At 45.4% G+C, this 20,154-nt stretch overlaps 2 protein-coding genes across 3 annotated transcripts in view; both read right to left on the bottom strand.

Moving 5' to 3' along the window:
• The window catches only part of ISYNA1 (inositol-3-phosphate synthase 1), a 10,972-nt gene extending 5,942 nt beyond the window's left edge, over positions 1–5,030 (bottom strand). The window contains exons 1-2 of the mRNA XM_010563314.1: positions 3,946–5,030; positions 3,153–3,271 (exon numbers count right to left, since the gene is read on the bottom strand). The gene's annotated coding sequence lies outside the window, so the exon portion shown is untranslated. The remainder of the gene's footprint in view (positions 1–3,152; positions 3,272–3,945) is intronic.
• Positions 5,031–5,070: 40 nt separating this feature from the next.
• ELL (elongation factor RNA polymerase II) overlaps positions 5,071–20,154 on the bottom strand; it is a 55,644-nt gene continuing 40,560 nt past the window's right edge. Inside the window, exons 7-13 of one of the 2 annotated variants that reach the window (XR_774094.1) lie at positions 17,602–17,698; positions 14,010–14,505; positions 10,896–10,962; positions 8,723–8,894; positions 7,763–7,807; positions 6,084–6,728; positions 5,071–5,246 (exon numbers count right to left, since the gene is read on the bottom strand). Coding sequence is in view for 1 of the 2 variants with exons in the window: in XM_010563256.1 (XP_010561558.1) it covers positions 6,624–6,728; positions 7,763–7,807; positions 8,723–8,894; positions 10,896–10,962; positions 14,010–14,505; positions 17,602–17,698 (982 nt within the window). In the remaining variant the exon portion in view is untranslated. Of the gene's footprint in view, positions 5,247–5,977; positions 6,729–7,762; positions 7,808–8,722; positions 8,895–10,895; positions 10,963–14,009; positions 14,506–17,601; positions 17,699–20,154 lie in introns of those variants that run through there. The other variant, XM_010563256.1, reaches the window with a different exon arrangement.

Raw genomic sequence — 20,154 nt, 5'->3', positions numbered from 1 at the left:
GGGGGTGTTAGGTGGGGGGGGGGGGAAGCCGCGTCCGGCCCCTTGGCCATGGAGGAACAATGATCCCTTGGTGCCGGGCTGGAGGACAAAACGAGCCCCGCGTTGGAATGCCAGTGCCTCAGCAAATTATTGAAACAAAAATAACATTTCTTTGTACAATAATCCTGGGGCGGGGAGGGTCCGGGCAGCGCTGCCAGGGGCCCAGAACTGGTATTTTTCCACTGCTTTTCCTCTTTTTTTTTTTTTTTTTTTTTTTTTCCCCCCTCCCATAACTCCCACCATTGTTCCTTCCCCCACTCCCTTTCCCACTCCTCCCACGCTCGGCACCGCATGAGCGGGGCTCCCTTGTTCCCGCTCGCCCAACGCGTTCATGGGCCGGGAGCCCGGGCCGGCCGCCCAGCGTCTTCGCTCCCCAGCTGCCGGGGGCTGGCGGGGGGCCAGGCGAGCTGCGGAGCCATAGCGACCGGCCCGCTCCCCCAGCAATGGTGCCCACCCTCCCTGTTCCTAGCAGATTTCCCCCCCCCCCTCCCCTTATCCCCAGGGACGGGCATCCTGGCCACAAATTCCCCGGGAACCCCCCGTTGTGGGAGCCGGGGCAGCACAAACTCCCCCGTGGTTCATTATAAGCAGGTTCAGGGCCTGATTCTGTGCGAGGCGGTGCTGCTGACAGAGACGCTCCGTGCCTTGGGAAGGGTTCGGCCACGGGGGGACGCCGGCAGGACCCCCCCCCCCATAGCAGGTCAAGGCCAACCCAAGCAGCCCCAGATTTATGTGCTACAGACACAAACAGCCCCAATGCTCCCTGGCCACGTTTTCTTCCATTGACAGTTGGTTTTTTTCCCCTCATGTAAAACGAGCCGCAGGCTCTGACCCTTCATTATCTTTGCCTGCGCCAGCTGCTCGCAGCTCCTTGTCCTGTCCTCCCTAGCCCTATGCTGTCACCCTCCGGGTGCGTGGAAAGGGAGAGAAAAATGGGTGATTTAGGGTGGTCGTGCTCGGCAGTGGAGGTACAGCAGCTGCTCTGTAAGAAGGACCAGCACCATCGGACCATGTCAAGGACAAATTATTCTAATGAGCTTCCGTCTAAAAACAAGCCACAAGCAAAAGGTGCAGAGGAAAAACCCATGGGACTTTTGCTGTGTTTCAAGCATCCCACAAAGCTGACCAGGGCAGCCACGACACTGCGGGGTCACCCCTGCTTTCCCACTTGTGCGCGACCCTAATTTAAGGGCAGCTTGTGCCTGAGACGGCGCAAATTGACACTCTTCCTGGGTATGACCCGAATTATCAGAGCCCAGGGATCCTCCTGAACCTGCATGGAGGACTTGGCTTCCGCACGCAGGAGGGACACATGGAGGCAGCCTGAAATAGATGCCGCTCCTTGGCCCCCCCGCCACGGTCCCCGGGGAGGGCCGGCAGCTGGGTGCAGATAAGGAAGCAGCCGCAAGAGCCGGGCTGGCTCTGGCACAGCGGACGCAGCCAGTAAATTTCCACTGGGGCAGCTCCGAGTTAATGAGCTCAATGCGTGACCCCGGCCAGAGCAGGAGCTGCCAGCGGTTGAGAGGAATTCCCCAGGAAAGCTGGGAGAGGAGGTGACAGGGACATAAGCGTCCCCATGCAGGTCCCAGGGGACAGGACCCAGCCTTTAATCAGATGAACACCCCAGAGCAGCCCCAAGGGACGAAGCTCGCATAAGTGAGGAATTAAAAGATGGTAAAATGGGGGCCTGGGGCATGGAGCCTGGCTCAGAGGCGGCATTTGAAACGAAAAACCCTGATGATTTGGGCATTTGCAAGAGCATCAGCTCACCCAATGCGTCTCGGCTCTTGCTCCATAACAGAGCGCCCCGTAGGAGCAAACCCTCACCAGCCCTGGGAGCATCACCTCCCTGCTCAGGTGCTTGCGCTGTTGTGTCAGCTCCAAGGTCAAGGCTGGCAGAACAGGACCAAGCAAAGTCCTCCCTGTTCCCCCCCAACTTTAAAAAAAAAGCCACAACATGTGTAAGACATTATTTGATTGCTGGATTATTTTCACCTTCTCCATATTTTGCTATTACGGAGGTAGAATCCAGATTCCTGCACTAAAGCAAAGTGAGCTGCAGATGAACACAGACTCGTTATGTACACAGGTGGATCAAGCAAGACCTACCGCCAGCACTTTTGGTCTCAAGACCAGTGAACCTGAGCCTGTCATCCACTGCTAGAGGAGGGGGATCACAGAGCAGGCAACACAGCAACTACTGAAGGATGAAACGGAAGCTATTCAGAGGATGTTATGCTACTGAGCAGTTACTGGAGTGCTTTTATACTCTATTTTATTTTGCCTGCTCCAGCCACAGTGAGCAGCAGACCCAGAGATGCTGCAGAAGCCAGGACCAGAGCAAGCAGCCATCGTGACAGCAGAAAAAAAAAAAAGGACAGTCTCGATACAACCAAGATGCTATTTGTATTCTGAGCTTTAGCTGGATGATTCAGACCCGCGGGTGGAGGTGGGAGCTCCAGCAGCGTGGACAGGCAGGCGCAGCGGCAGCGTCTACGCCAGACTCATCCCCAGCTCGCTGCTCTGGCAGCATCGACGTCCCTTCTCCAGCTCCCCATGGACGTGATTCACCCCCCATGTGAGCGAGCTCAGACGTCAAACCCAGCTCAGCTCACTGGGAGGGAAACGCATCAGCCCCTTCCACAGATGCCGAGCAGTCGAGGGGAGGCACCTGAACCAGGTCTGGACCCTCCCTGGGAGCTACACACTGTCAGAAAGAGCCACCATAACGTAGGAAGCTCCAGCATTGCCAATCCCGAGGGAAGCAATGAGGACCTCGCTTGCTGACACCACCTCCTTACTGCCCACCTCCTCCTGCCGAGCCCCATCTGCCCAGGGCCATGCACCCTCCAAGCTGCCGCGCTCTATGCTCGTAAGACATCCCTCTAAAGCCAACCTCCACACTGACACCAGCGATGGGTGCCTCTTCAAAAGCAGCTTTCGCCCCCCAGAAAAACCCGGGTGCTAAAGCTGTTGGAGTGGGAAGAGCCCCAGCTCCTGCCACTGCACGGAGACGCCGATCCCACTAGGGCACTAGACTCTTCCCGTGCACAGCAAGCGGCTAGAAAATGGATAGCCCACACCAAGCACCTTTTCCTTCTCGTGTTTCTTACCTACTGCTCTGATACTTTAACTCACTCAACTGACTCGGTTCCTTTAAGTTTCCTGCTTTCAAACGCCACGCCAGCCATTTATCACCTTTCCCTTTTGAGTTTTCTTGCAGTAAGCAGCACTGAAAAGAAACATACAACCTTATTGTTTGCTTGTTTTCCAATACAGTGAATTTATTATATGTTGCAAAATCAGCATTCAGCTTTTTAGTGTACAAAAAAGACACTAGCTCTTAAGAAAAGATTAGGAAAGCTGAAGACTATGCTGCCTTTAAATTGTAACATTTTGGCAAAGTGAAAAGCTCTTTTGTAAACTCCAACTCCATGGCTCAATATAGTTTTATCCACAGTACAATATTACAAAGTAAAACACAGTATCAATAAGTTAAGATCATACTTAATCACCTAGAACTGGTTTCTATTAACCCAAAAAGCACAAAATTTGCCTAGCTTCATAATCTCTAAAAAGGAAAAAAGGAAAAGGCAGATTCGACTACAATTCTTTAACACAGTCCAAAAGAAAAGTGAAGCAGAAAGTTGTTGAATGCTAATTGGGTCTCACAGTTTGGATATTCATTAAATATTTTCAGTTTTTATATTCAAATTTTAGAAGTTCCAGAATATACATGTAAATGTACACAATACATCTTTGTATACAACTCTGTTTGCAAAAATATCTTATAGCAGATGTATAAAGATTGAGATCCATCTCTATCCCCCTCCCCGCCAAAGCAACAAAAAAAACCCCATTCAAAATATTAAGGATCAGGAGAAGTGTTTCCATGGAAGAATTTACTCATCCTGGGTTTGTAGCTGCTGCCTCTTCTGCCATCTGAGTTTTGGGCTCCTCACGCACCACAGTCGGAGATGAAATCCCACCAAGCCCTGCGGCTCGGCGTGCTGCCGGATGGATGCGATGGGTGGGAGCTGGGAAATTCAGCCTTGCCACCGAGAACACCAAATTTGTAACGGCCGGCTGGCGATGCCGCTCACAGGTCTGGCACCAACTGGGTTTTGCAGTGACAAATCTCACAGCGGGTCCGAGAAAGCGTGGCATCCCGGTTCCTCCACGCAGCCTAATGCCTCCTCCCAGATCCCTGCGGCTCTGGTGAAATCCACCTCTGTGCACAAATTCACAGCTATGGGAGGTTTGTTGGAATCGGAGCCTAAGCGAGGCTTGAGGTCGGACACTGCTCGGACATCGCCGCCAGCCACCGCTTACTGCTTAAGAAACTCGTGCACCAACCAGGTGCAAGACCCCACCGAGCAGGAGGACAAAGTTTTCTGGACAAAAGCTCCTTCCTTGCCTTTAACTCTCATGTATTTTCCATCTCTCTCTGATGAGCAGAAGCACCGGAGGCAGGCAACATTACACAAATGGGTATGCCCACAAGAGAAACGGCTTCCTAACCTCCAGTCATCTTTACCTGGAGAGGAAGAGACAGGACCAAAGCGTTCCCCAAGCCCTGAGATGCTTGTTGGGACTTCCCTAGTGAGGCTCTCCAGGGTGCTCACCCTATGGACCACCATACTGCTTTGGACATCACATCTCTTCCCCCCTACTCCTTCACTGCTCTGCTTCTGAACAGGTTTGGGTTTTGAAGACCAGCAGAAAAACATGGCTGACCAGTGGCAGTCCATGGACCACGGCCGGAGGGCTGCCGGGCCAGTAACATTCAGCTCAGCCACGTCCCTTCAGCTGTAGGCTTTCATTTGAAGAACAGGATGGCAAAGTCCTGGTGAGCGCTGGATGCAACACGGCAGGGAGAGAAACTCAGAACATTGCAAGTGACAAAGCAAAGCGGTGACCCTGGCTGGACGATGCAGCAAAACCAATCTAGCCAGAATGGAATTACTATTATTTTTCTTCTTCTTCTTTTTTTTTTTAAATACAGCAGATGGACCCACTTTTTTGGGGGGGGGGACGGAAAAAAAATACTCCTTGTGTAAGAACTGTTTCCCTCCTTAACTCTGCCATTCCGCTCCTTCAAAGGGTGAAAGACTCTTCAGTGCAACCTCCAAGGGAAGGAGACGCCACAGGAAAGTAATCCTTTACTTTGAGATAAACGGAAGCGGGAAGAAGTCAAATCACACAGGCTGGCAGGATTAAAAGGGGAGAGGGGAGAGAAAGAAATAGCAGAGTTAAAGGACACCTTTGTGCTTTTTGGCGTGTTTCTCACACCCTGGCCATACTCTAAAAATGTTCCCTTCAAGTCCAAAAAAAAAAAAAAAAAGAAAAAATCAAGAAGAAAGACTGCACCGAGAAGCTGGCTAGATAAAGCACAACAGTGGAAGTGACCCGCATGGGAAAATGCTACCTTACTTCTCTCACGCTTGGGTGCCTGTTCTGAGAATGACTTTCTGCTGCTGCTTCTTTGGAAATACACAAAAAACAGAAGAAAGCATCACATCCCCCGCCCCCCCACCCCTTCCTCTCTTATGGGTCAGTACAGGTAATAAAATAACTTCTCTGGGTAACTATCCAATAAGCTTTAGTAATACTGCAGTTATAAGACAGGAAAGGTTCTGAAACACTTGGCCTAAAAGGAAAAGGGAGGCACAGTTTTAGAAAAAGATGCTTTTCTTTTATACAAAAATAGACCATAGTCTCATTAGCAGTTAATAAAATTGGCTGCCTTGGTATAAAATTATAAAAGTCAAAGACAGACAGGTCTCAATCTTCCCAGCATTGGTACGTGAAGGTTAATGCAGGCAGACTGGACTGCACATGCTGGAGAGGCCACTGCAAAATGTTTACGCCTGCTGCTTCCAAATGCACAAGCAGATAAAAAGATTGGTGTGTTTTTTGTTTTGGTTTTTTTTGTTTTTTTTTTTTTACATGAAGGATCCACCTCTGCACTGCACAAGGCACTCAGTGCAGATCCCCGGGCTGATCCCCTCCTACTGACACAACCACCTCAAGAGAGCACACACCGGAGATGACAAAAGCAGGAACAAACAACGAGAGCTCTGGGTACTTGGTGTATTTAACGCGGTGCCATGTAGAGCAGACAGCTTGCATATGAACAGTCGCAGGTGCCAGAGAAGGAGGTAACCTAGCAGCATTCCAGTTCCTCACCATTTGAAGGACAATTTGTAACCCAGTGGACCTGGGCCAGGGGTAATTACACTTCATGCCAAACTTTAATCCATGAAAACTACTGATTCTTAACCTTTGGGAGCTTCGTTTGCTTTAGGCAAGTTTTCCCTTAAGTGTCAAACGCTGGCTTCAAATAAGCAGATTTTTTCATTTGTTACATTCCAACATTCAGAGAGGCTAAAATTCAAGAGGACCATGCCGGGCACTGGGCTTGCGACCCGGCTCAGACATGACTGATTCGGCATCGTAAGTAATCCCCAAGTTCTTCAACCATGATGAATTAATGCTCATCTCTGAAAGGAATCTAGTTGTATAAAAGGGAACGTAACGTCCAGGTGAATTTTTTTGCCCTACCCAGTCCAGATTAGTGCCAGCTAAAACTGCTGTTGGTCATACTCTGCTATCAGTTTTTTAATATGAGCCAGTTTGTTGTGGAGGTATTCGCAGCGGTTCTTCTCTTGGCTGTAATTGGGGTTAGTCTGTAAAGAAAAACAAAAATGCAGTGACGGAAGGCAATTCTTCAGAACTCAGCGACACCTATGCTGAACCCAGACAAGGCTATCAGACCTCAGAGGATAAATACATGACCAAGGAATGAAGCTTTTCTAGCTGGAGGAGCAGATACCCATTTAAAATGCACCTACTCTGTTCAAAAAAGGCAAAGAACAAAATCCCTTTTCATGAATACCCAACTCCAGGAACCTCAGCAGAGGGAAACGAGTGCACCTTGAGCAAGGCTTAGCCTAACGCAGAGCAGCTGGGCCGCACACCTTAGCTTCCAGCAAGCATCACCTGCCCTTCGCCTCCATGGTAACACTGAATTGTGCAAGCCTGGGAGCTTTAAAACAAAGATGAACTTGCAACACTTAGGGAAGCTCTTCAGAAAGCTCCTAAATCCCTCAGAGACAACAGGGCTCAGGGACATATTTGTAGATTTAAAAAACAAACCACCCCTAAAGTATGGATGCCCCAGCCTGCCTTGGCATTGCTACCTCATCCAGCTAAATCATAAATCCCTCCAGTCAACAACTGTTGCTTTACATATACATGAAGAGATGTAAAGTATTCTGCGTGCCCCACACACCAAAAAGCCATGCTGGGTATGCAGTCCCCTGCGGGGCTCAAGTGATTTATACCAGAGACTGCACTCAAATCGTACCCCATATCCCAGCAGACCCCAAGACCTGGAGGATCCTGTTATCACTCAGCCTGTGCATCTGAAATACAAACTGTTCTTTCCTTGATGGGATAAAGGCACTGATTTAACACATCTTATTCTTGAGCTAGCATGCCACTAACACAGCTGAATGTTCCCCAGGATCCAAGCAGCAGCCTCGACTCCCCCAAACCCTTTCTGGTCCAGGAAGGGATCACTTTTTGCACAAGCTCGAGCTGAACAATGATCTGCTATGAAGCTTCAGAAACTCGTTTTTTCACTCGGCAAGTACCCATCTCTTTCAGACACTAGGGGCACCACCCAAAAGCCTTTTTTGTGGCTGACTTTTTTACTTACCTTTTTAATTTTCCGATATTCTTGTAAAATTTGATCATGGATGGTCTAAAAAGGAAAAGATAGCTTATTATTTTCAAAAGAGCCAACAGTCCTGCAACCTACTGCAGCAGGTGAGCATTTACTGATGGCTCAATGTACACGTTTCCTCCAAATACTGACCAAAATCTACTCCCTCCACAACTTCCCCTGTGAGATCTGATGGCTACGACCAGCCTCATGACTCCATGACTATACTGGTGCTGACACCAGAAACACTGGATCAGGCCCAATTCCCCAGCCATGAGAACTACCTGTAACAGGCACTTGGGTTGGCAGGATAACTGACATTTCCTCCACAGCTCAGACTAATTTTTCCCCAAGATATTAGAATAATTCAGTGAGGAATCACTGAATTTCTCAAAGAGAGGGGATGGATGTTTGAGGGAGGAAACAGCACTTAGTACAATAGGTGCTCTGTAAAAATCCATTTATTATACTCAATGAGACTTACTTTCTCAAGATAATGAATAGTTAAAGCTCTTAAAATCAGTCTGACAAGTCAAATAGTGCTACATTATTAAGATCAAAGATTCCAGAGAAACACATGACCCCGTACTAACTCCCCTTCCAGCCCCGATACGCTACCATATGTGCAAATATGAGTTTTCTGGCTGGGATACACTAATAGCTTCCAGCAGCTTTTGGCTAAAGACGCCAATTGTCTCACTGAGGCCTTTCCTTGTCAACAAGTACCATGATGTGTGCTCCAGCTTGAAAACGAAAGAACACAGAGCTGTTTTAAGAACAGTCTACAAAGCTGTCAGCTGTGTGCACGTTCTGCATCCACCAGTTCTGGGCTCTGGGCAGTATGTTTTAGACACCAACCCATCCCAAACAGCCCCACACACAAAGCAACTAAAATGAGTTGTAGTGTTGCCATTTGCAGAACTAGCTTTTTGAAAGATATATTTCTGTTGCTACCTTGTATTCTTCAGAGCCCTGCAAAAGCTGCTTCAGCTTGGCATCTAACTGCGTAAACCGTCGAGTTATCCTCTCTATCCGGGCATGCAAGTCTCTGTACTCATTGTATTCCGCATTGAAGTCATTTTTGTAACTCTGACGCTGCTCCGAAGAGGAAATGGCTGCGTATTTTCTGCAGGGAGAATAATTGAGTTAATTGGTTTAGTAAGCCTTCTCTCCAGACAGCATGAATACTGCAATGCCAAAACCAGGATGCTAAGTCTACCAGGTGACTGCATTTGAAAACAAATACAGACTCTTACGATTTGCATTATAGTAGCACGAAGGCAACTGTCAGGATTATTGCCTTGAACTCTGTGTAAAACAAGACAGTTTTTGCTCCCAAAATTTCCTATCTATGCCAGATAGGGTGGAACATGCAGGTACAGCAAAGCCTGGGAGCAGCTGAGGGTGTAGGAGGACATTGAGATAGTACTGCTACAGCTTTTCTAACTCCTGCTGTCCTGCAGAACATGGAGTTCTGCATCTGTGCCAGACCTTGGAACAGCAGGAATACGATGCTTCCAGTGTTAAGAGTCTTTAAAGGAACACAAAAAGCATTCAGCTATCGTTGCAAAATGCTCACAGTATGATTAAGTGGCAAGCGCACAAGAAACCTTGTTGAATACACTGACTATATTTCCACTACCTTCTGAAGATACCCAACGTGAACTGAACACAACGCAAGAGCTCATGTTTAACAGATGTGCCTTTGAGGCCCTTTGAAAGTTATTCAGCTCAACAAAAAGCCATTAAACCTGACATTTTGCAGAAGGCCCAACAAGCCAGTCCTCTCTGACTGCAAAACTCATCTTTTCGTAGGTGATGACTCTAATTTGCCACCTTACTCTGTCTGCAACAGTGCCAGTTCGGTGCACGAACACGTATAAGCTAACTTAGGTATCAAAAGAAGGGAAAACTTTCACTCTAACCTAAATGCGCTCTAGCCTTCAAGAGCTGAGTCTTTGCTAGGGATTGCTATAAATAAGCAGCCACACAGGATACGCTACTATGAGATAAAGAAGTTGTCCTCACTGGTGTGAAACATATGTCTCTATAATCAGAACAGCAGTGACAGCTCTTATAATTTAAGGAGCTGACCATCACAACAGTCAGATGGTACCAAAAGGTGAGACGACAGACCTTACAGGAGTCCATAAGCCTTAGAGGATTTCATAAACCTTACAGGATTTCTTTGGAGATGGACTGAGGGACTGCAATATCCCTCTATAGAGGGATCAGCACATCTGTTGCAAGAAAAAAAACCCCAGCCATCTGCATTCTTCTGCATGGTACTGGAAAAGCCAACTCGAAGCAGTGGTTTGTATGGTACATAGAGCCCAGCAAACCACAGCTTTGTAACCATACAAGAACCCTGTATATCCTCCAGTCAACTCCAGTGACTGCTCCTGCAGAGCCAAGAGTGGATGCCGCCTCCTCCTCGTCCATCTCTTCCCTCTGATCACAGTACAGCCAAACCAGATCTGAGGGCATTAAAAACCCAGACTGAGATGTGTACAGGGAATATCACCCACAGCTACACTTCTTCGCTATCACAGAGCTTTGCTTATAACAGGTTTGGCTTTATGCACAGAGGTGTTTGTGCTTCAGCAGACAAGTGTATTGTTTAATTAACCTCAAGGGGATCTGATTAAAAAGAGGTGAAACAACTCACATCCTAACCCATGGGTTATAACCTCCCCATGAAGAATATTTCACTGGTTTATGTAAATGATCTTGGCTCTGAACAGGGGAAGAATTAGCTAACCTCTCAAAATCCTTTCTTGCCCCGTCTTCCACAACATTAAAGCAACCATTTCCTCCCAAAGCTTCCAACCGTAACACGGAGATGTTTAATCCTTTCAAACCCCTTCAAGGTACGCAATGTTTCTTGAAGTACTTTAAGAATTGGTTTATAGGAAAATAACCTTGAACTCCACAAGGAGGTAAAGAACAGATCTTAGTTTAGTCTCAGGAACAATCTGCAAAGTTGGATTTACTCTTTCTTGTTTTTAAGCCCACCTTACAAGGTTATATTGAGTAACAATAAAGTCGAACAAAACCCCCAGTACATTGTGGTTTTTAGTTTGAAACATGATCCCAAAGTGATGAAGCAACTGATAAATATACTTACAATAAATAATCTGGCATTTCTGAAGTTGATGTTGGTACACTAGAATTATTGCATGTTCCATTTAAACCTGAAAAAATAAAAACTTGTTTATAGACATTCTTAAAACTTTAAAGCTCCATTCAATTCAACTTCAAATTCATAAACTTATCTGCAATATACAGTTTATCAAATTCTAAAGGATTTCTGTTCTGCTTTGAACTGACAAAGATAGAAGATCCACAGTAAGGTGGTTGAAACTTCAAGGCTTCTCTGGTATTTGTCCGTCAGCAAAACTATAACAGTAGCCAATGCACTGAGTGGCAAAAAAACTTAAATTAATTGGTTTATAAACACTGCCTGCAGGGAGGGATAACACCGATATCACCACTGCTGAAGTGCAAAACACATTTATGAGTCCAGATGAGCAGAACAGAGAGCTGAGCAAGGTGCACATTCCTTTCTCCTGATTCTACACTATACAGACTCCTACTATTAATACTCCGGGTTCAGATTCCTGCTATTAATACTCCAGGCTCCTATAGGGTACAACAGAGAGGTTTATAAGGCATGCAGCTTTTTTTTTTTCTCATGTAGCCCTACTGCCCTGCAGACAAATCAAAGCACTCTCTGCTCTATGAAGTTGAAGAAACACGAATCAAGCAAGGCTCAGCTAAGAATGTTTAGGAGTTTAAGCAAAGGGACCAAAGACTGCAGAAGGAACGGGATTCTGGATGTGAGCCTAAACCAGACCCCTTCCTCAACAGAAACCAAATGCTGCATTATTAGTTTGGAGGAAGAAAGCAGTTGGATACAGGTTTGAAAAGGAGTATTTCTCATAAACTGTGTATTATACTGAAAGCCCTAATCAGAAATCAACTGCATCCATGAGAAGGCAGCAAAACAAGAGGCAAGTGGAGAAGGCTGCAAAAGATTTAACTCATCCGCTTTGCTAAAGTGTATTTCTTCTTTCCTCTTCTTTCCAAGTCTGTTACTTGGAGCAAGCAGTACCTTGATTGCACAATTTCCCCAGATGCACAGGAAAGGTACATGTGATCCTCAAGACTCACCTGTCCCTACACTCACCTATGCTACTTTACAGTTATTACCCCAGACGAACTGTAGGGAGCATGAAATGCCCAAGTAATAAACATAGGCATGTCAAAGCAATAACTGAATTGTATCTTTTTAAAAATTCATTTTTCCTGAATTTCCACGGAAAGGCTTTCCTGAGCAGAACGGAAGAATGGCAGAAAAAAACCAGTGTGATTATAAACACTCGAGTCTCAAATTCCTACTGCAGATGTCTGCAGACAATTCTGCTTTCATCCTTACCTGACACCAGCATGGAAGATGCAGAACATGGGTAAGGAAGATTGCGGAGAAGAAAAGGAGAAAAGAAAGTTTATTTTGCCAATGAGTGCCACCTACTGACTGCTGAAAGGACCCCAAAGGTCCCTCCACCACTTCTTGAACAAACCTCCCAGGAGAAACTCTGCTTCCCTGCAACCCCTGGCCCAAGGGGGACTTAGAAAAGGCTGCCAGCCATTTGCTGCAGACAAAAGGAGCAGGATTAGGCCCATGCTATCCGCATGAAGCAAGGCACAGAAGGAAAAGATCCCAATTCAGATGCGAGCTGGCTGTATGAGATCCAAGCAGCCACTGACCACATCCTGTTTATGATTACTCCCAAGTCCAGCTCGGATTCGTTACCTCACATACATCAGCAGTGCAGCAGGAACAAAACCCAACTCCTACTAATTAACAAAAACCCAGTCATTAAACTGTTTTTAAAGCAAAGCAGAAAAGGTAGTAAAGGGTCAGCAACTACATGAAGAAAGAATTCAGAGTATTTTGGTATTTATAAGAAACACTGACAAAAATATACATCTAGAGAGAAAATGTGTGTGAATCTATCCACTACCATTCAAGACACAAGGTACAGGGGGAAGAAAAACAACGTTTACAGAAAAAACTAGGACTGACACAAAAGTAGGATCAAAGTAGAAGTATCTAAAGAGTGTGGTTCTGCAGGACCACACAATGATCAGAACTATGGACTGCCATTAAAAATCACTGGTGAACAATCAAAATGCATTTTGTAGGTGCTACAAAGACTGCAGGGAAGGCGAGAGCTAATATCATACTGACCCCAATGTCCTGTGAAGCTCTCCCTTTCCAGAAATTCAACAAATTAGTTTCCATTTCAAGTTACTGTCCTTTTTGAGCTAAAATTGGATGATTTTCATGCACCGAGCATGAAGAGGAACTTAAAAAGTAGTAACGGGGCAAAGGAAAACAAGATGGATGCAAAAAGAAATTTCACAACAGATCGGGACTACAATATTCCTAGGGGCTGCAGGGGAAGTCCCACTGCCCTGTGGAGTTGTAACAAAGCCTAATGAAACGGCAGAAAACATGAAAGCAGCAGGCAAGGAAATTGATTGGATTAGCCAACATACATTCTCTGCTCTAACTTCTAACAGTATGTAGAACTGACTTAGAAATATACTGGTTTGATGGAAACATTTTCATTGCACCTCAACAAGTAACAGATTCACTGTTGTGTTAGTCCTCAAAGAAAGAAATTCAGAGTAATACTGGGATACAACAAGGAAGCTCTTTCAGCCTGAAAGAGCTGGTTGTATACAGCTTTAACAACATTTATCACGAGACTTATCTATCATTTCTTTTGTATCCAATATTAAAAGCTTTTGTGACTAACTTTTCATTACTGAGTTAAAAATCAATACAACAGTCATCACAATACCAAACACAAGCAGAAGAGCTGGAAGTAATCAAGCAGCACTGCTTTTTCCAACAGATCTTGATGTCTGCCTTTCATCCCCACATATTAATACACCTTTTAATTTAACAAGGAGAAACATGACACGGTCTGAGGCAGTTCCAAACAGCATGAAAGGTTAAACAGGAAAAACCTGATATCCTCTTTTGAGAGGAAGCGCATTTGTTGATTTGTAGGTAGGGACAGCGGTATTATTTCGTTAACCACACAGACTTTGCAAGTGGACACGCAACCTCTTTCCTCAAATAGATTTAGAGCAGAAATCATACACAGCCAATACCGATATTATCTTAGCACAAGCTGTACACGAGGACCTCTCGGACCACACATACCTGTGACCTGTTCCTGGGGAACACTAACTAAGTCAGCATTTTTTATTACTTCACAGTCCTGCTTCTCCTCTTTGCATTTCTCTTCATTTTTCTTCTCCTTTCTCTCCTTTTCCTTGTCTTTGTGCTTTTTGGATTTTTTCTTGGTTTTTACATACGAGCTGCAATTGTGCTTGCTCGTTTGGGGACAGTCTGTTGACAAAGGATGAGTCAGTCTGTCAGCCGTCTCCGGGTTGTCACAGTCTCTGCCGTTGTGAGTCAGGTCATTGCTGACATCCGAAAGGGGATCGTGAGGCCTCGGCAGCTCCAGCACCGGGAGGCTGGAGCTGGAGCTCACTGACTCCGGGACAGCCGGCGGCAGGACAGGGGCAGGAGCATCCTTCCCATTGGAGGAATTCAGTTTCCCGTTGAAAGTGGGCTGAGTTCTGTGAGCCAAATGCGAGATCCTGGGCTTTTTGTTGGCCAGGGGATCGATAAACTCCAGAGGCTGGGATCGTTTCTGGGGAGGGAAGAAAAAAAAAAAAGAAAAAAAAAAAAATCTAAGTCTTGAGGCCAGAATTTTGGATGCTGTTACCACTAGGTGGTGGTGCAATACTAGAGAACAAGGGAGTACCCCCAGAAAAAAGGGCTCTGCTATCAATGAGAGCTGCCAGCAAGCGTCCCCAGCTCAGAGGCTAGTCCTGGACACAGGCTCCAGGACCACCAGGTCCTACAGAAGCTGATCCATCCCAAGCCATTTCCTGACAATCCCAACATCTGCTCTGGAGCCCATGGCTTGGTGGGAGAGCTTATAGAAAAACCTGTCATCGCATCAGCAATTACTGATCTCCTGCCCTATTCATACACAGGCCATGCAACCCAGCCTGCTCTCATCACATCTTACTTCAAATCTAGCCCTTTAGAAGTAAAGCCCTGTCCTTCACCCTCCCCCTGCCCCAGCCACTTAAGAGAATGGAAATAACCATAGAAACATCTGTCCTTCTGGTTGTGGCATGACATTTAGAGCACCTCGAAGTCCCTGCAAAGGAAAGATGGGCTCAGTTTTCTGGAGCAGGGAGGGATTCACAAGTTCTGCATTTATCCTCAATGATTTTACCAACTCTGTGGTCAACAACTTCACCCTTGCAATACCACTCCTTCCTCTTCTCAAGAAAGAGGCATTTCCCGGAAGAGGTGAGAAAGTGTCAACTGTTAAGTTCTCAGAATTTAAGGCAAAAGAGGACATTTACAGCAGTTTTAAAAGCCACGTCACACAGGCCAACGTGACCTGAGTATCCCTTTTTTAAATAAGAAGTGTAGAGAGGGAAGTGGTTCCCAACTGTCCCTGTCAGCCCTACCTGGACAGTCACAGGCAGGGCTTGGAGAAGCTTTGTGTGCCCATACCTCCTAGTGAGCAGTTGCCTACAGACTGCAGGTTAGCCTCGGGAAGCTGCACCATGGAAGAACCCATCTGTCAGTCAGCAGAAAGAAGAGCTCAAAGCAGAGCCAGAACTACGGCTGTCAGGCTCAGTCCAGCCTGAGCCAGCCAAAATTACCTTGGACAGCCATCAGTGCAGTGGTGTGTGCCTGCCTGGCAGCACAGGGCTGCAGAAACTCTGAGGAAAGATTATTTAGTGCCCAAAGGAAAACAAGCGATAGTTCTGGTTATTTCTTTTGGATATTTTATTGTTTTCTTTATGTCTCAGGCAGGGCTGCGATGTGTTTGCAAATGGAAATTTTGTTCCATCACCAAAGTGCAGCTGGATGCACGGCTGCTTTGTCAGGGAGCCACCAGCTCGCTCCTTTCCCCCCGCCAGCTATTATTTCTCTTTGTTAACTCCAGGGGTCTCAAGGACACTGCTCAGTGGCAGGAATCCTTTCCACCTGCCAAGGTAATTACGAAGAGGAGATGCTCATACTGCCACAGAGCTCAAGGGGCAAGGGCAGCACGTCGAACCAGCTTCGCAACATCACTGACTGCCTTCCCAGCAGAACACAAGCAGTGTCCATCTTCCAAAAGGAGGGGCCATTCGCTTTGACTGAAGGTCTCGGAGCAGGCGACAGATCTAAGAATGGCCATCTTTTATTACCCTTTCTCTAAAGCCAACAAATACCAGCTTCACTAACTTTACCTCTTTGGTTATGAGGTGGTATATGTATGCCATACCTGCTCTGCCATGTTTCCTTAGAGTTACCAGACAAATTGTTTTCTTCACCTTCATTCCAATAACCGAACTTTCCCAAAATATTTTGTGTTCCGGACTACCAAATCCCAGTCCTCTGCTGGGATTGTAACCATTAGCAGGCATCCCTTCTCTAAATAGAAATTACAGCTATAGAGTATCAAAAAAATGACTGCTTACAATAAAAAGCTGTCTGTGGTTTGCTGTCTGACACAAGCCATGTTAAAAGCACTGCTGGAAACATTTATATTCCATGTTTGGTTGCCCTTGTTTCACTAGCCTTTTCTAGGTCTAAAGCAATCAACCACCCAAAGTTTCAATTTGGTCATCTCAAGAGATGAGAAACATCCCCTACAGACTTTTGCGTCTTTCAAGATATGTACAGCCAGAAGTGAGATGATTTTTCAACCTACATTTTTTCAGAATCAGGTCAAGAAAAACACAAGACCAGCCTCTTAACTTGGAAAGACACAATGCTGTTATCTCGAGCGAAGGGGATCATTCTTTATTCACCAGGAACATGCCCACAGCAGAGCAGGAGAGAATTTGGAATTAGCTATCTGCCAAACAAGTTGCACAGTTCTTGTTCTCAATAGAGAATTGCCTCCCTCTCACTGCCAGAAAGCACATAATTTCTTTACCTGCTAATATTCTTTGCCACTAATCCTCAGTGCGTCTGTCCAGACAAGTAGGCATTACACATTCCATTGGCAGGAGGAGAATAAATACTCAACTTGTCTGGGCTGACCCACAGCAGAGAAGGGAAGCCGTCATTTCACAATGCTAGCGAGAAACGCCTGTGCTAAGAGATACTGAGAAGAGTGGGGACAGACTCTGCTTAACACGCAAGCAAACGCAGCTCCTTTGCAGTTTGTTATCATGGAAAAACAGTCAAAACGTACTTTTCACAGCTCCATGCGCTGGCATCTCAACAAAGCAAAGAGCAGACCAACCTGCCCCTGACTGTCACGGCAATTAGGTTGCAAAAGGTCAAGGTTTTTAATAACTCAGCCTTGCTTGGGAGCTACTTATTACTGCTTCGTTCCAGTCAATTATTAGTAATGAGTAAAACACAAGCTCATTCTCCCAGGAACTCCAAGAGGGATGTAGGCACTGTGAAAAAAATTCAGCCCTTAAAACTAAACCTAAGACACACTGTCAGAGATCCTCCCCACAGGCCGTCACTGAACCACATCCAGAGGAGAAACAGATGCTGAGGAAACCCAGAATTAGACTGTAACTTAATAAAATAGAAAAAACCCCAACAACCTATTGACCTACCAGCCTCCAGCAGCAGGTGATTACAGTGTGCAGACAGGCTGAACAGCTCAGCCTGGACCTACATCCAGCAGCCAACTCCATCAAGAGCAGATGGAGCCAATTGCTGGCTCTGTGCTAACCAGACCCAACACCCTTGGAGAGGGATTACCTACCTGAGGAGGAGAGCTGGAGTTCACATTGTCTTTTGGTGGACTCAGGGAAGGCGCTTCTCCTTGAAAACCACTACTGTTCTGTGGCTGACAGAGTTTCCTGAAAAACAGAATTTAGGGCTGTTCAAATCCCGTGCTTGACAAGCCAACAGATGGTATTTCGAATCTTCCTGCAAAGAGCCTTTTTGTGGGCTCAAATTCTGACTGCTTGAAGATGCCATGAAAGTAGCTCGTTCAGGCACTTAACAGTTTTGATTTCATTCAAAATCTAGGAAGAAGAAACTACTACAGGAAAATACCACCCAACAACATATAGTAATTGCTTATCTCTTTCCTGCCTTCCCATGATTTTTGTAATTCTCCAAGAATAGAGGTAACACCTTGGACTGACACTGCCGGTGTTGTGGCAGGGAGGGAGGAGGCAGGCTGAGCTATCAGACACACGAGAGGATTCCCTACGGAACATGGAACTTATTTTCTGACAGTTTTACCTCTTTTCTCTTGAACTGGTGACCTGAGCTTTACAACAAATTAATTACAACCTTAGAAAAATAATCCATATACAGATTAGTAAAAACTGGCATTGAACTTTAAAGTGTATAGGTATATATATTCTTGCTACTGATTGAAATACAGTTTAATAAGCAAGACATTATTTAAACTGATTTCTGCCGAGTTTGCCTCGCCCAGTTACAATCCGCTTCACAAGACAATTCAGAAAGGAAGCACACTGAAAAGGGGCTGAAACTCAAGTTCAGACATTGAGGAATAAGTTCTCCCACTCGTTAGCACCATTAAAACAACATTCTACGGAACAGCAGTCCTCTTTCAGAAGCAAGCCCCTCTGGGTCCAGGAAAAGCAGGATTGTAACAGGAACTGTTACTGTATTATTGGTCCACTAGGATTTACATTTAGGGCTTCATAATAATACTTTTAAGTTGCATCATGCAAAATAGCGCTACTTGGGTCTGTATTTGTGGTATTCAACAAACAATAGAAACCTCTTGTAGCAGAAAAGTACAATGCAAGTCATTCTAATCACGTAAGTGCGTTAATTCACATTCACGCTGGGTATCTCCATTCCCCACTGCCCAAGGGGCTCTCTAGATCTCGGAGTAAAGTTTCACAGTGCACCAGCTTTGCCCTACTCTTCTGACACCAGCCAGATTGCCCGTATATTAATCACCCAGGAAAAACTACTGTTGCATCAAGCTGCAGCTGTCAAGCTGAAAAAAAAATTCAGGGTTAAAGGTTTTAATAAACTAGCTCTGCAGTCATTTTGTCACCAGCTGTACAGCCTAAATAACCAATGTCTAAATTCTTCCACAAGATGCTATAATCAGCTTTAAAGCGCACACATATTTTTCAAACATTGGGAAGATTATTTCAGAGATAGAGCCCACAACTTTTACAGGATTTTCTTTTAACCTGAGCTTGAACCTTCAGCTGTATTGCAGCGACATTTAGACGCCTGCATTTTCACCGCCATTCTGGCTTCAGTTGCTGCTTTGTTTAATTTTATTTAGAACAATCTCAACAGCCACAGATCAACTCAAGAAAAGTACTCAGACTGTGAAAACAGGAAGGGGAACAGTGATATTCCATAAACACTGCAGTGAAAGTGGCTTTTTGGATGCCGTTTGACTAGACTGAGCAACCTTGTCACGTGTCCTGACATGTTAATTATGGATTTAAAAAAATGAATGAAAGAAATAATTAACTTTCAATTCAGCAGCTCTTGTAACAGCAGAGAAACATTTCACTACAACGGTGAAAGGATGGAAAACACAAACAACATGAGGAAAAATGAGCTAGTCTAACATGAGAACTATTAGATATAGTTTTAATATTCGCAGATGTGCTAATTATTGCAGCCATTGAACCATTGAGTGCCAACCAGACCTGAAAACCAAGAGGACATTTAACAATTGGCTGGATCTAAGCAACCACGCAGACTACCACAGCCAGCTACGTAAAGTCCTACGTCTGGTGCCGGTGCCCTTTTTGTGAATGTTTTTCTACTGTCTTCAACCCTACATGTTTTTTCCATTTTGTAGCCTCATTACCTGCATTGGCTGAGCGGGTCTTTGTTTGTACAGTTGAATACATCCTTTCCAAGGTCTATTTTTAGACCTTCACATAACTGAATGCCACAATTCTAGAAAAAGCAGTAAACATTGCTTTCTACAGGGAGAAATTAACTTTTTTGAAAGCCATAAAGATTGCATGGCAGTTGTATTTTTCCTTTTAGTTATAATTCAACATCAAGGCCATTTAAATGAGTTTGATTTTTCTTTAGCACGCCACAGCACTTCAAGTGCAAGTTTCTGTTGGTTTAACAAAGTCTCATCTCCAAGCCAACTGTGCTTTCAAATCATGGAAACTGTTCAAACAGAGCACGCTCTACTTAATCTTAACCAAAAGTGCAATAAAATAAGTCTCAAAAACAAGTCAAGTAAAATCTCGATCTGCATTACAAAATCTGTACCAAGTCAGTACAAACACACTGAAAACCCAGAGAGTGAAATATAAGCACTCCCAAGCAGAATTCTTTA

Source organism: Haliaeetus leucocephalus, unplaced genomic scaffold (genome assembly GCF_000737465.1).
Source record: "Haliaeetus leucocephalus isolate CR32 unplaced genomic scaffold, Haliaeetus_leucocephalus-4.0 Scaffold164, whole genome shotgun sequence".
Taxonomy (NCBI): Eukaryota; Metazoa; Chordata; class Aves; order Accipitriformes; family Accipitridae; genus Haliaeetus; species Haliaeetus leucocephalus.
The sequence above is the reverse complement of the archived record's forward strand: the minus strand, read 5'-3'. Positions and strand labels throughout refer to the sequence as shown.